The 13,041-nt window shown below is 50.1% G+C and overlaps 1 protein-coding gene across 2 annotated transcripts; it reads left to right on the plus strand.

Moving 5' to 3' along the window:
* The first annotated feature begins 2,393 nt into the window (after nucleotides 1-2,393).
* LOC142907776 (tripartite motif-containing protein 12A-like) lies at nucleotides 2,394-11,569 on the plus strand. 2 transcript variants are annotated; one of them, XM_076057563.1, is made up of 3 exons: nucleotides 2,394-2,521; nucleotides 6,403-6,706; nucleotides 8,305-11,569. In XM_076057563.1, the coding sequence occupies exons 2-3, from the start codon at nucleotides 6,450-6,452 to the stop codon at nucleotides 8,750-8,752; spliced, it is 705 nt and encodes a 234-aa protein (XP_075913678.1). In that variant the 5' UTR covers nucleotides 2,394-2,521; nucleotides 6,403-6,449; the 3' UTR covers nucleotides 8,753-11,569. The 2 variants fall into 2 exon arrangements, with proteins under 2 accessions (XP_075913678.1, XP_075913677.1); XM_076057562.1 differs by lacking the exon at nucleotides 2,394-2,521 and having other exon boundaries at nucleotides 5,601-6,706.
* The last annotated feature ends 1,472 nt before the right edge of the window (nucleotides 11,570-13,041 follow it).

Below are 13,041 nucleotides of genomic sequence, written 5' to 3' on the forward strand. Positions count from 1 at the left end.
TGTAGAGGTGGGAGTGGAGGTGGGGTAGGGTGTAGAGGTGGGAGTGGAGGTGGGGTAGGGTGTAAAGGTGGGAGTGGAGGTGTGGTAGGGTGTAAAGGTGGGAGTGGAGGTGGGGTAGGGTGTAGAAGTGGGAGTGGAGGTGGGGTAGGGTGTAGAGGTGGGAGTGGAGGTGGGGTAGGGTGTAGAGGTGGGAGTGGAGGTGGGGAAGGGTGTAGAGGTGGGAGTGGAGGTGGGGTAGGGTGTAGAGGTGGGAGTGGAGGTAGGGTAGGGTGTAGAGGTGGGAGTGGAGGTGGGGTAGGGTGTAGAGGTGGGAGTGGAGGTGGGGTAGGGTGTAGAGGTGGGAGTGGAGGTGGGGTAGGGTGTAGAGGTGGGAGTGGAGGTGTGGTAGGGTGTAGAGGTGGGAGTGGAGGTGGGGTAGGGTGTAGAGGTGGGAGTGGAGGTGGGGTAGGGTGTAGAGGTGGGAGTGGAGGTGGGGTAGGGTGTAGAGGTGGGGAGTGGAGGTGGGGTAGGGTGTAAAGGTGGGAGTGGAGGTGGGGTAGGGTGTAGAGGTGGGAGTGAAGGTGGGGTAGGGTGTAGAGGTGGGAGTGGAGGTGGGGTAGGGTGTAAAGGTGGGAGTGGAGGTGGGGTAGGGTGTAGAGGTGGGAGTGGAGGTGGGGTAGGGTGTAAAGGTGGGAGTGGAGGTGGGGTAGGGTGTAAATTTGGGAGTGGAGGTGGGGTAGGGTGTAGAGGTGGGAGTGGAGGTGGGGTAGGGTGTAGAGGTGGGAGTGAAGGTGGGGTAGGGTGTAGAGGTGGGAGTGGAGGTGGGGTAGGGTGTAGAGGTGGGAGTGGAGGTGGGGTAGGGTGTAGAGGTGGGAGTGGAGATGGGGTAGGGTGTAGAGGTGGGGAGTGGACGTGGGGTAGGGTGTAGAGGTGGGAGTGGAGGTGGGGTAGGGTGTAGAAGGTGGGAGTGGAGGTGGGGTAGGGTGTAAAGGTGGGAGTGGAGGTGGGGTAGGCTGTAAAGGTGGGAGTGGAGGTGGACGTGCGAGGTGGGGTAGGGCTGTAAAGGTGGGAGTGGAGGTGGGGTGGGTGTAATGGTTGGAGTGGAGGTGGGGTAGGGTGTAAGGTGGGAGTGGAGGTGGGGTAGGGTGTAGAGGTGGGAGTGGAGGTGGGGTAGGGTGTAGAGGTGGGAGTGGAGGTGGGGTAGGGTGTAGAGGTGGGAGTGGAGGTGGGTAGGGTGTAGAGGTGGGAGTGGAGGTGGGGTAGGGTGTAGAGGTGGGGAGTGGAGGTGGGGTAGGGTGTAGAGGTGGGAGTGGAGGTGGGGTAGGGTGTAGAGGTGGGGAGTGGAGGTGGGGTAGGGTGTAGAGGTGGGAGTGGAGGTGGGGTAGGGTGTAGAGGTGGGAGTGGAGGTGGGGTAGGGTGTAGAGGTGGGAGTGGAGGTGGGGTAGGGTGTAGAGGTGGGAGTGGAGGTGGGGTAGGGTGTAGAGGTGGGAGTGGAGGTGGGGTAGGGTGTAGAGGTGGGAGTGGAGGTGGGGTAGGGTGTGGAGGTGGGAGAGAGGAGGTGGGGTAGGGTGTAAAGGTGGGAGTGGAGGTGGGGTAGGGTGTAGAGGTGGGAGTGGAGGTGGGGTAGGGTGTAGAGGTGGGAGTGGAGGTGGGGTAGGGTGTAGAGGTGGGAGTGGAGGTGGGGTAGGGTGTAAAGGTGGGAGTGGAGGTGTGGTAGGGTGTAAAGGTGGGAGTGGAGGTGGGGTAGGGTGTAGAAGTGGGAGTGGAGGTGGGGTAGGGTGTAGAGGTGGGAGTGGAGGTGGGGTAGGGTGTAGAGGTGGGAGTGGAGGTGGGGAAGGGTGTAGAGGTGGGAGTGGAGGTGGGGTAGGGTGTAGAGGTGGGAGTGGAGGTGGGGTAGGGTGTAGAGGTGGGAGTGGAGGTGGGGTAGGGTGTAGAGGTGGGAGTGGAGGTGGGGTAGGGTGTAGAGGTGGGAGTGGAGGTGGGGTAGGGTGTAGAGGTGGGAGTGGAGGTGGGGTAGGGTGTAGAGGTGGGAGTGGAGGTGGGGTAGGGTGTAGAGGTGGGAGTGGAGGTGGGGTAGGGTGTAGAGGTGGGAGTGGAGGTGGGGTAGGGTGTAGAGGTGGGAGTGGAGGTGGGGTAGGGTGTAGAGGTGGGAGTGGAGGTGGGGTAGGGTGTAGAGGTGGGGAGTGGAGGTGGGGTAGGGTGTAGAGGTGGGAGTGGACGTGGGGTAGGGTGTAAAGGTGGGAGTGGAGGTAGGGTGTAGAGGTTGGAGTGGAGGTGGGGTAGGGTGTAGAGGTGGGAGGTGGAGGTGGGGTAGGGTGTAGAGGTGGGAGTGGACGTGGGGTAGGGTGTAAAGGTGGGAGTGGAGGTAGGGTGTAGAGGTGGGAGTGGAGGTGGGGTAGGGTGTAGAGGTGGGAGTGGAGGTGAGGTAGGGTGTAGAGGTGGGAGTGGAGGTGTTGAGGTAAAATAATTCCGCCACCTCTAAGGAAGTTGACTCCCCAGAGCAGAGTTCTGAGAGACCGCCCGTAGCGAGCAGGGGACTCAGGTGGGTGGCGTTCTCCCTCTTCGGTGCACGGACATGGGACGACGATTCCATGATATGATGATGATGATCATAGTGTAGATGCCCAGACACGGGCCCACGGGCCCACGGTTGTGTTTTAGTTGACAGCCTAAATAGTTGAACGTTTCAGCACCGTCCTGACTGCGAGGATCGTGCTGATGTGGCACTGCATGAGTGGTGTACTCTGTGGGTGTACTGTACTCTGTGGGTGTACTGTACTCTGTGGGTGTACTGTACTCTGTGTGTATGTGTACTGTACTCTGTGTATGTATGTCTATTGTACTCTGTGTACTGTACTCTGTGTGCATGTGTACTGTGCTCTGTGTGTACTGACTGTGGACTCTATATACTGTGTGGTCTACTGTGTGTGTACCGTACACACTCTGTGTAGTCTGTGTATACTGTGTGGTGTAGTCTGTGTGTACTGTGTGGTTTAGTCTGTGTGTACTGTGTGTACACTGTGTATACTGTGTGGTGTAGTCTGTGTGTACTGTGTGTACACTGTGTATACTGTGTGGTGTAGTCTGTGTGTACTGTGTGGTTTAGTCTGTGTGTACTGTGTGTACACTGTGTATACTGTGTGGTGTAGTCTGTGTGTACTGTGTGGTTTAGTCTGTGTGTACTGTGTGTACACTGTGTATACTGTGGTGTAGTCTGTGTGTACTGTGTGTACACTGTGTATACTGTGTGGTGTAGTCTGTGTATACTGTGTGGTGTAGTCTGTGTGTACACTGTGTGTACACTGTGTATACTGTGGTGTAGTGTGTGTGTACACTGTGTGTACACTGTGTATACTGTGTGGTGTAGTCTGTGTGTACACTGTGTGTACACTGTGTATACTGTGGTGTAGTCTGTGTGTACACTGTGTATACTGTGTGGTGTAGTCTGGGTGTACTGTGTGTACACTGTGTATAATGTGTGGTGTAGTCTGTGTGTACACTGTGTATACCGTGTGGTGTAGTCTGTGTGTACTGTGTGTACACTGTGTATACTGTGTGGTGTAGTCTGTGTACACTGTGTGTACACTGTGTATACTGTGTGGTGTAGTCTGTGTGTACACTGGGTGTACACTGTGTATACTGTGTGGTGTAGTCTGTGTGTACACTGTGTACTGTGTGGTGTAGTCTGTGTGTACACTGTGTGTACTGTGTGGTGTAGTCTGTGTGTACACTGTGTATACACTGTGTATACTGTGTGGTGTAGTCTGTGTGTACTGTGTGTACACTGTGTGTACTGTGTGGTGTAGTCTGTGTGTACACTGTGTATACACTGTGTATACTGTGTGGTGTAGTCTGTATGTACACTGTGTATACTGTGGTGTAGTCTTTGTGTACTGTGTGTACACTGTGTACTGTGTGGTGTAGTCTGTGTATACTGTGTGGTGTAGACTGTGTGTACACTGTATACTGTGTGGTGTAGTCTGTGTATACTGTGTGGTGTAGACTGTGTGTACACTGTGTACTGTGTGGTGTACTCTGTCTCTGCATCGTGTGCATACTATGTGTACACTGTTTATACTGTGTGGTGTGCTGTGTTTGTGTGTACACTGTGTATACTGTGTGGTGTGCTGTGTTTGTGTGTACACTGTGTATACTGGGTGGTGTAATCTGTGTGTACTGACTGTACACTATTTATGTTACATGGTGGACTGTATGAGTGTATATACTGTGTTACACTGTGTATACTGTGTGTGCACTGACAATGTGTACACTGTGTATACAGCGTGGTGTACTCTGTGTATGTGCTGGCTGAGTGTACTTTGTGTATACTGTGTGGTGTATTGTGTGTGTGGACTAATGTGTGCACACTGCATACTGTGTGGTGGTGTACTCTGTGTGCATTGACTGTGTTTACACTGTGTAGACTGTGTGGTGTACTCTGTGTGTATTGACTGTGTTTACACTGTGTAGACTGTGTGGTGTAGTCTGTGTGTACTGTGTGTACACTGTGTGGTGTACTCTGTGTGTATTGACTGTATTTACACTGTGTAGACTGTGTGGTGTACTCTGTGTGTACTGTGTGTACACTGTGTGGTGTACTCTGTGTGCATTGACTGTGTTTACACTGTGTAGACTGGTTTATTATTGTGTGAACTGACTGTAAGTACACTGTATACTGTGTGGTGTAATCTGCGTGTGTGTACTGTGTGTATCGACTGTGTGTGTACTCTGTGTATACTGTGTGGTTTACTCTCTGTGTGTGTACTGACTGTGTGTACTGACTGAGTGTGGCATACTAACAGTATATATTCTGTGTGTATTGTTGTTTTGTATTGTTGTCGATTTAATTATCTGATCCATAACTCTTTACTGGACATCTGAAACAAAGAGCTTCATAGCTCCATCCGGATTACTCCTTCAGTTGATAAATACAGATCCTCACATTGTCTATAACAGCGGCGCCAACCCGATTGGTCGCGTTAACCAGTAAACCCAAGGAATCATAACCTGGCCAACAATTACGTGGCCTTGAGGGGGGTGGTGGCTTTGACGGCTTCTTCGTTCTGTGGCAGGGTCAGATTTCGGCCTCGGCTAAGTGAGCTACAGATAAGTCAGCCTAGCATTCATTAACGACGGGGGCCCTCTTAAGTGTGAACAAAACTTACAATCGTACACACGTTCTACTTTTTTTTACATGGCCCGTTGAAAAATAGAAATATCTTAGGGCCCCAGCATTGTCATAAATCGCCCATGCTTGGGGCTCTGCGTATCTCCACTTCACGGTAGCTACGTAGATGTTGACTACCTCGCCCGGGGTACAGGAGGTCGTGGGTTCCATCCCGACCCTGACGATGCCTGCTGCTGTTTATTTGTAATTTTTGTCTCTCCCCGTGGTTCTCACTGCGTGGATTTTTCTCCGGGTTCTTCGGTTGTTCCCTCCCTTTCAGAATCAACGTGATGCGTTTAGAGTATTTGGCTGCAGCTTTAAATCTCCACATAATGGTGATGATAATGAGCCACTTCGTTGAGCTATAATTTGTGGTGGCCAGGTCGCTTCTGAAAAAGATCTACACAGCTCAGTGGACCTTACCTGGTAAAATTTACATAGATTAGTCTATATGTATCTCTGCATTTCTATGCATCTCTGTGGTGTCTCTATGGGTATCTGTGTACTGTATTTTAATTCCGATATGATGGGGCCTCTTAAGCTCGACGTAGCTTAGGGCCCCAGCATTTTCATAACCTGGACCTGTTCCAGGGTGACATCGATCAATTAATCAGTCTTTGTTTTATTTGCTAATCTCGCCCTCAAGCAGGCACCAGTGCAGATTTCCCCGCACCTCCATGTAGCATGGTTGGCTATTTACGGTGTGAAATAAGTTTAATAAACATGCATATAAACCTGTATGGTTCTCATTGCCTATCTGTGCGTCTCTATGAATCCCTAGGCATTTTGATCACTGTAAATTTGGACGTGATGATAAGCTACTTCTTTGAGCTATAATTTGTGGCCTGGTTGCTTCTAAAAAATAACTACATAGCTCGGTGAGCCTTACCTGTTGAAATAACGAAAAAATATAGTTTAGTTGAAATAATTTTTAAACGGGAAATGAAATAAATAAAGAAGCAGATACAGGGTAGACGAGTCTGACCAGGTGAGTCTTGCACAGAGCACGATTATTGAGCGCGATGCTCGACACGTTTTGGATGTCGCTATTGCAGATACGCAATTGCCCTTCGGAAGAACAAGTTTGATCTAAAGTTCAGCCATTCCGCAAACACCCTCGTGCTCAGCTGTTGTCAAGTCGCCCCACTTTTCCGGAGGACAGAACACAACGCAGAGATACACCTACTCAAAATTGTCTCCAAACTTTATGATTTTGTTGTTGTTGTCTATTTCGACCACCTGTCCCACCTCGTTAGGATTTGCTGGAGCAGAGGGACAGCAGACCGGATCGGCTCCACTCAGCATGGCAGCGGCGGCAGCAGCAGGTGGCCGGGACCGGGGCCTGGAGGAGGAGCTGACTTGCTCCATCTGCCTGCACCTCTACGTCGACCCCGTGCTGCTGGGCTGCCCACACACCTTCTGCAGAGAGTGCATCGTGAGCGTGTGGCGCGACGGTGCCTGCGCCTGCCCAGAGTGCCGCAGGGTCTTGCCCTTTGGCTCCAAGGAGGAGATGCGGAAGCAGCTCGAGAAAAACTTCAAGCTGGCCAGCATCGTGGACAGGTTCTGTTCCCGGGAAAAGATAGTTAGTTGGTTAGTTGGTCGGTTAGTCCATTGGTTTAGTGAATTACATTTGTTGAGCCAGCTGGCTCGGATTGGGAAAAATTTAGCCCACTTTTCACCCAGTCTCTGTCTATCTTTATGTGACTCTATGTAACTCTGTGAGTCTCCCATGTGTCTATATGTATCTCTATTAGTCGCAATATAGCTCTATGAGTCTATGTATCCCTTTGTTATTCTTTTGTATGGCATTTTTGGGGACAGCAACAGATATCCTGATCAGGAGGGCCATTTTGGCATTCAATCGCTGGGATGATAACATTAGTTTGTGACAAGCACGTAACAGTGCAGACCATGGGAAGATTGCCATCTTCTCCACCTATATATCTCTTTTAGTCTCTATGTATCTCTTAGTCTCTGTATCTCTATAAATCTCCTATGTGTCCCTAATGAGTCTATATGTCTATGAGTCTATACGTATCTCATCTCTATGAGTCTGTTTAACACGTAGGCTTTCGCCAGCAATATCCTCCATAATACATGTTTTTTGGGTTAGATCATGTAAATATATAAATGTGTCATTAAACCCGCCACCACCTAACACAGCCAATTTAGTAAGGTTTGTCACGTAGACAGAACATGCCAATTCGTTACTAGTACAGCACACAGCATTTACAAGTTGAGTACTCAGATTGTCAATGTTGTGGTTTTGCTCTCCAACACACCGGTGTGCTGTATTAGTAACAAATTGGCATGTTATTTTTAATTGACAAACCTTACTAATTGGCTGTGTCGGGTGGTGACGGGTTTAACGACATATTTATGTATTTACTCGATGAGTCTCTATGTATCTATAAACATCTCTATGTATCGCTGTGAGTTTCTGTGTATGTCTATGAGTATCGAAATATCTTGATCTCTGCGAATCTATACGTATCGCTACGTATCTCTATGAGTATGTATCTCTGTGGCTCTGAATCTCGATGTATCTCTATGAGTCTGTTTGTTCATTAGTTTATTAAGTTTGCTGAGCCAGCTAGCCAGGATTTGGCAAAACCCCATCCCACTTTTCACCCATAAATCTGAAGAGCCGCACATACTAAGTGTTACTCACCTTACATTAAAACTGACAACATTTCAGAATAAGAGTTAAAATTAAACAACATTATTTCCTATCATATGTTAATTCGAAATAGAAAAATGGAGGACCCGGAGAAAAATCCATGAAATCACCATGGGAGAGGGAGGCAGACTCCAAATATACAGAAGCAGCCATTGTCAGGGTATGGGATCGAACACGACCTCCTGCATACCAGGCGAGGTACTTAACATCTCAGCACCGCGGTACCCCAGTGTTTATTATAAATGCAGAGGAAAAAAACTTGACAACAAGGGAAACATCCATAAGATCACAGGGAGAATGAACACCCACACTCTAAATGTATAGCAGATATTGGGGTCGGGATCGAACCCACGACCTCCTGTGCACCAGCCAAGGTAGTTAACATCTTGCCACCGTGGTGCCCCAATGTGGACAAGTGAACTACGGGAGATCCGGCCACTATTCACGGTCGCTCAGTGAATTCGGTTTGTACCCATAGGTTCTCAAGTCTCAGCACGGAAGGGGAACGGCCGCTGAAGGAGCTCAACCCGAGCTTGGCACGAGTGAGGCTCCTGAATCTGGACCTCTGTGCTCAGCATGGCAAGGCACTCGACATGTTCTGCCGGGAGCACGGTGCGTTTGTGTGCGCTGACTGCGTCACGAGTGGTGCGCACCAGGGCCACAAGCTGATGTCAGCAGAGGAAGTTGGTCGGCAGGCAAAGGTGAGGTGCTCTGAGCGCGACGACCGCGTGGTGATGGTGGTGGTTGTGGTGATGATGGTGGTTGTGGTGATGGTGGTGGTAGCAATGGTGATGGTGGTAGTGGTGGTGATGTTGGTGCCGGACAGTAAAGCTATGGTGAGCAGTGCCATGTGGGCAGGGCGAATTTACATTGGCCATTCCCCTCATCGCGTTTGTAGCCACCACAGCATCCAAAGTGTGCTCTAGACAGGTGCGAGGGGCTGGTAACCCCTCCACCTTCAATTATCACTAATCCACGAAAAAAATATACAGCTAAGCTTGTGCCGGAGGCCCCGGGGGAATAGTCATCAATGATGTCTCCTGGCCAAACGACATTTGGCGGAGCCAGGAGATTGAATCCTTACCCTCGGGGTTACTCCAGAAACAGCAAAAAGCCACTACGGGTAGCCACGTGGAATGTTCCAATGCTCACTGCGGAGGAGAGGCTGTCACTCCTCTGTCGGGAGCTCGACCAGTACCACCTGTATCTCTGGTATTCAGGAGGTCCGGTGGACCAGCTCTGGGTCCTGCCACCATGAGGGGTAGACAGTCCTCTTCTCGGGGCAGGAGACTGCCAAACAACAGGCAGTGGCTCTTCTTCTGAATAAAATAATGAAGGAGGTGTGGGAGCGTGGCGGTGAGGTGTGGGAAGCTGTAAGCCCCAGGCTACTTTGGGCTCCCCTTCCTATCAACCAGAGGCGAGGAGTGGTGGTCGTGGTTACTTATGCCCCCACCGAAGATGAACATTAGTGGAGGGATGCAGGCAAGGCCGATGAGTCAGATGCCTTTTATGACCTCCGGTCACAAGTGGCCCCTCAGGATAGTCATCCTGTTGGGTGACTTTAATGCCCGAGTTGGTCATGATGCTGGCACCTGGTCTGAAGTGATGGGAAGGCATGGGCCGGATCAGCTCAATAACATTGGTAGGAGGCTGCTGGCTTTTGTGCAGCCCATGATCTTGTAATTACCAAGATGCTTCTCCAGCATCGGCACATCCACCCAACATCATTGATGCACACCTGGTCAAAGCAAGAACTTCTGCTGGACTATATAGTGACAAAACAGTGGATGCAGATCCATATCCTTGGCACCAGGACCCACTGTGAAGCTGATCTGCCCACTGACCATCGACTTATCATCTGTAAGATGCACCTGCCATTCTTCCACTCCGCTTTTGGGTGGATACCCAGGACCCCATTCAAACACACAATGGCCTGATCTGAGATAGCTGATGAAAGTTGCAAGCGAGAATTTCATCATTGTTTGCAGCTGAGGTTGACCTCATCCCGGACTCCTCATGATGCTGAGAGGAAATGGGTGAGATTTAAGACTGTGGCTCATGCAGCTGCAATGGCTGCTTTAGATACACGGTCCAAACCTCCCAGAGACTCTGGTGGACAGAGAAGGTATTCAGGCTGGCTGATAAAAAGCGCCAGGCCCACTCTCACCATCTATAGCATCCCACATCAGAGAATGAGGAGGCTTACCGCAGCTTTCACTCAGAGGTTCGGAGAGCCGTGAGGAGCTGCAAGGACGGGTGGTGGTCGCGGGTTGCTGAGGAGATGGAGTCTGCCTCAGTTGCTCGTGACCACAAATCACTCTAATGCCATCAAAAACGTCATTTGCAGTGCCACAACTATCACCATCATTAGGGGAAAAAACGCTGATCAAATTCCGACCCCTAGGAACAGGTTTTCAGATTTGCTGAACATTTCTGTGAGGTCTTGGGGGAGAGGAAATCCCTCAGCCTGGAAAACATAATGGGGCAAAGTGGGGATGACCCTGCTCAGGCTGCAGTGTCTTAAATATTGGAAGACGTAGTCACCCCCTGTGAGTGGCTGGCTGAGGTGCCATCTGTTAAAGAAGAACAGAAGGCAATCCAGAGTCTGAGACCGGGAAACGCACCAAGCAGAGATGATCTCCCAAGGAAAATGCTGAGGGAGGGTTGCGTTTGGGCACAGACTGCCCTTCATGAAATCATAATAACAAACGGGATCACTGGACAGGTTCTACAGGATTGGAAGGATGCCCTGGTGGTCCCTCTCTTTAAGAAGGAGGACCACACAGACTGTAACAACTACAGGGGCATCTCACTCCTCTGTGCTGGGAAAGGTTCTGGCAAGGATTATTCAACATCGCCTTGCAAGTCATGCTGAGGAGAGGCTTGCGGAGCCCCAATGTGGTTTCAAGGCCTATGATATCATTAAAAGGCTAGGGCTCTGGGCTGTTCTTCGTGCTTTCGGAATCCCTTAGTCTCTGCTCACAATCATTAAGGACCTTAATGATGGTGAGCGAGCCCCGGGTTAAACTACGTGGTCGGGAGTCGGAGCCATTCCCTTTTCACCTTGGGGTGCGACAGGGATGTCCTCTGGCTCCCACATTACTTAACATCTATTTCGACTATGTAGTTCGTGAAGCCTTCAGTAGCTGTACTGGAGGAATTTCCATTTGGTACAGATATAATGGGAGGCTGATCAATGCCTGGGTTCGGTCAAGGGATGGCTCCCTATTGGTCAACCATGTTACGTATGCCGATGATCTGGTGATTGCTGCTCACTCAGAGGAGGAGTTGGAGGCACTGCTGCTGAACCTGGAGCGTGCAACTAAGAGGTGGGGCCTTATCATCAGTCCCACCCAAACTAAGCACCTGCCTGGGCATTTTGTACCATCAGATACTCCACCCCCACAACTCTCAATTGGTGATGGGGCAATTGTGGAGATAGTGGAGTGTTTCCCATACCTGAACAGTGTGCTCTTGTCCGGTTCTGGTTTGACAGCAGAGGTCTTACTCCAGATCAGTCAAGCGGCATTAACTTTTCATCGGCTGCGTAACACTGTGGAAGCTACCTGGTCTGTTGCTCCACACAAAGCTTTGCGTCTTCTCTGCCACTGTCATGCCCTTCCTTCTCTATGCTTGCAAAACGTGGACCCCCCTAATGAAACATCTTTGCCAGTTGGAAACATTTAAGCTGGCCTGCCTACGATCTATCCTGGGTTTAACCAGGTTGGATTGTGTAAGGAGCTCACAAATCCTTGAAAATTTTGGACAATGTCCCAATGGTGAGCTCCTCCGGCAGCTCACCGGTGGCTTTTGGTTAGGCCAGCTAAACGGGCACCGCACAGGATAGAGAAGAGATGGAGTGATGTGGTACAAGAGTATGTAGAGCTGATTGGACATGCCAATGACTGGTACAAGCGGTGTCAAGATCGGCCTCTGTGGTGGAGACTCGTTAAGGACGCTACTGGGCAGTTGGAGGCAGTCGCCCTCCAGCAACAACGGAGGGCAGAGGAGTGACGCTCACAACAATGAGCAGAATGTCGGGTGGCTAAAACATAGCAACTTGGCATAGTAGGGGGCACAGGTGGTGCATCGGCCAGTCATCTCAGTCAGTCGACCCATAGCACCTGGGTCTGCCACGTGACCTACTGCTGGCGGGTGTTTGACACTTCACATAGCCTTAACATGCACATAGCCTGGCACAAGTGCCGTGGTGATGTCACTGCCACTTATTGGGACATGGCGGTTGTTGTTGTTGTTGGTGGTGATGATGATGGTGGTGGTAGTAGTGATGGCCGTGGTGTGGCTCAGAGGTCAGATTGGAATCTGGGTTTGGGCCAAGCATGGTTGTGACTGGCCTCCTCAATTGATGCGACTTCGTGGGATGAATGTGGTCGCGAAGCAATAAAACGTTGGAGTTTTGCACTCGAACTTTGTTTTAAACTCGACTTGTGAATGCCCACTAGTACACGCAAAACTAAAACAAAAAAATCCACGTTGAAAATAAATAACCTTGCCAAAATCGACAGTGTTGCTTTGAACACTCCTCGCGATGTTTCAGGACTGTGTGCATTTAGTAAACGATAATCTAACAAAAACTACAAGCTTTTTTTTATTTTACCAGGAAAGGCCCACTTAGCTTATACAGCTATTTTTCAGAATCTACCTGGCCATCACAAATCATAGCTGAAGCAAATTGCATATCATTTGGATATTTATAGTAGCAGTGACACACTCTAAACAAGTGATGTTTATTCTAAATGTGGATGGAAAACTGTAGGACCCAGATTCAAATCCACACGACTGTGGGAAGAGAAAGAGGGAGAGACACGCAAACTCCACATATACAGCAGACGTCATGGTTGGGATCAAACCCCCTACCTCCTGTATACCAGGCGAGGGAGATAAGACTTCCTTGCCATTCGTGAGTAGGCTGTATGAATCCTGGTCTCCTCCCGCTCCTCAATGAACCATTCAATGAGGGATTTGTCGATCGCTCATAACGCAAGACCTTCGGGAGAAAGCGTTGGGAAATCAGCGGAGGGCTTCCCATGGGTAAATTATCATCACGATCCATGGGACAGATAGCCCGTAGTAGGTGTCCACTGCACTTTACGTCACTCATTGCTGTTTTCACTTTCGTTTCTCTGTCTTGTAGTGCCAATATGGCTCACGTTATTGGCACATCTTGGTCGTGTAGTATATCGTGTAGTGCATA

This window comes from Petromyzon marinus, chromosome 83, assembly GCF_048934315.1.
Source record: "Petromyzon marinus isolate PM22_M1 ecotype Great Lakes invasive population chromosome 83, UKy_Petmar_22M1.pri1.0, whole genome shotgun sequence".
Classification (NCBI taxonomy): Eukaryota; Metazoa; Chordata; class Hyperoartia; order Petromyzontiformes; family Petromyzontidae; genus Petromyzon; species Petromyzon marinus.

Excerpts from the sequence above, each read along its gene's own strand:
- LOC142907776 (XM_076057562.1), top strand. The coding sequence starts at position 6,354 with ATGATTTTGTTGTTGTTGTCTATTTCGACCACCTGTCCCACCTCGTTA. Across the intron at positions 6,707-8,304 it reads CTGGCCAGCATCGTGGACAG|GTTCTCAAGTCTCAGCACGG; the intron begins GTTCTGTTCCCG and ends TTGTACCCATAG.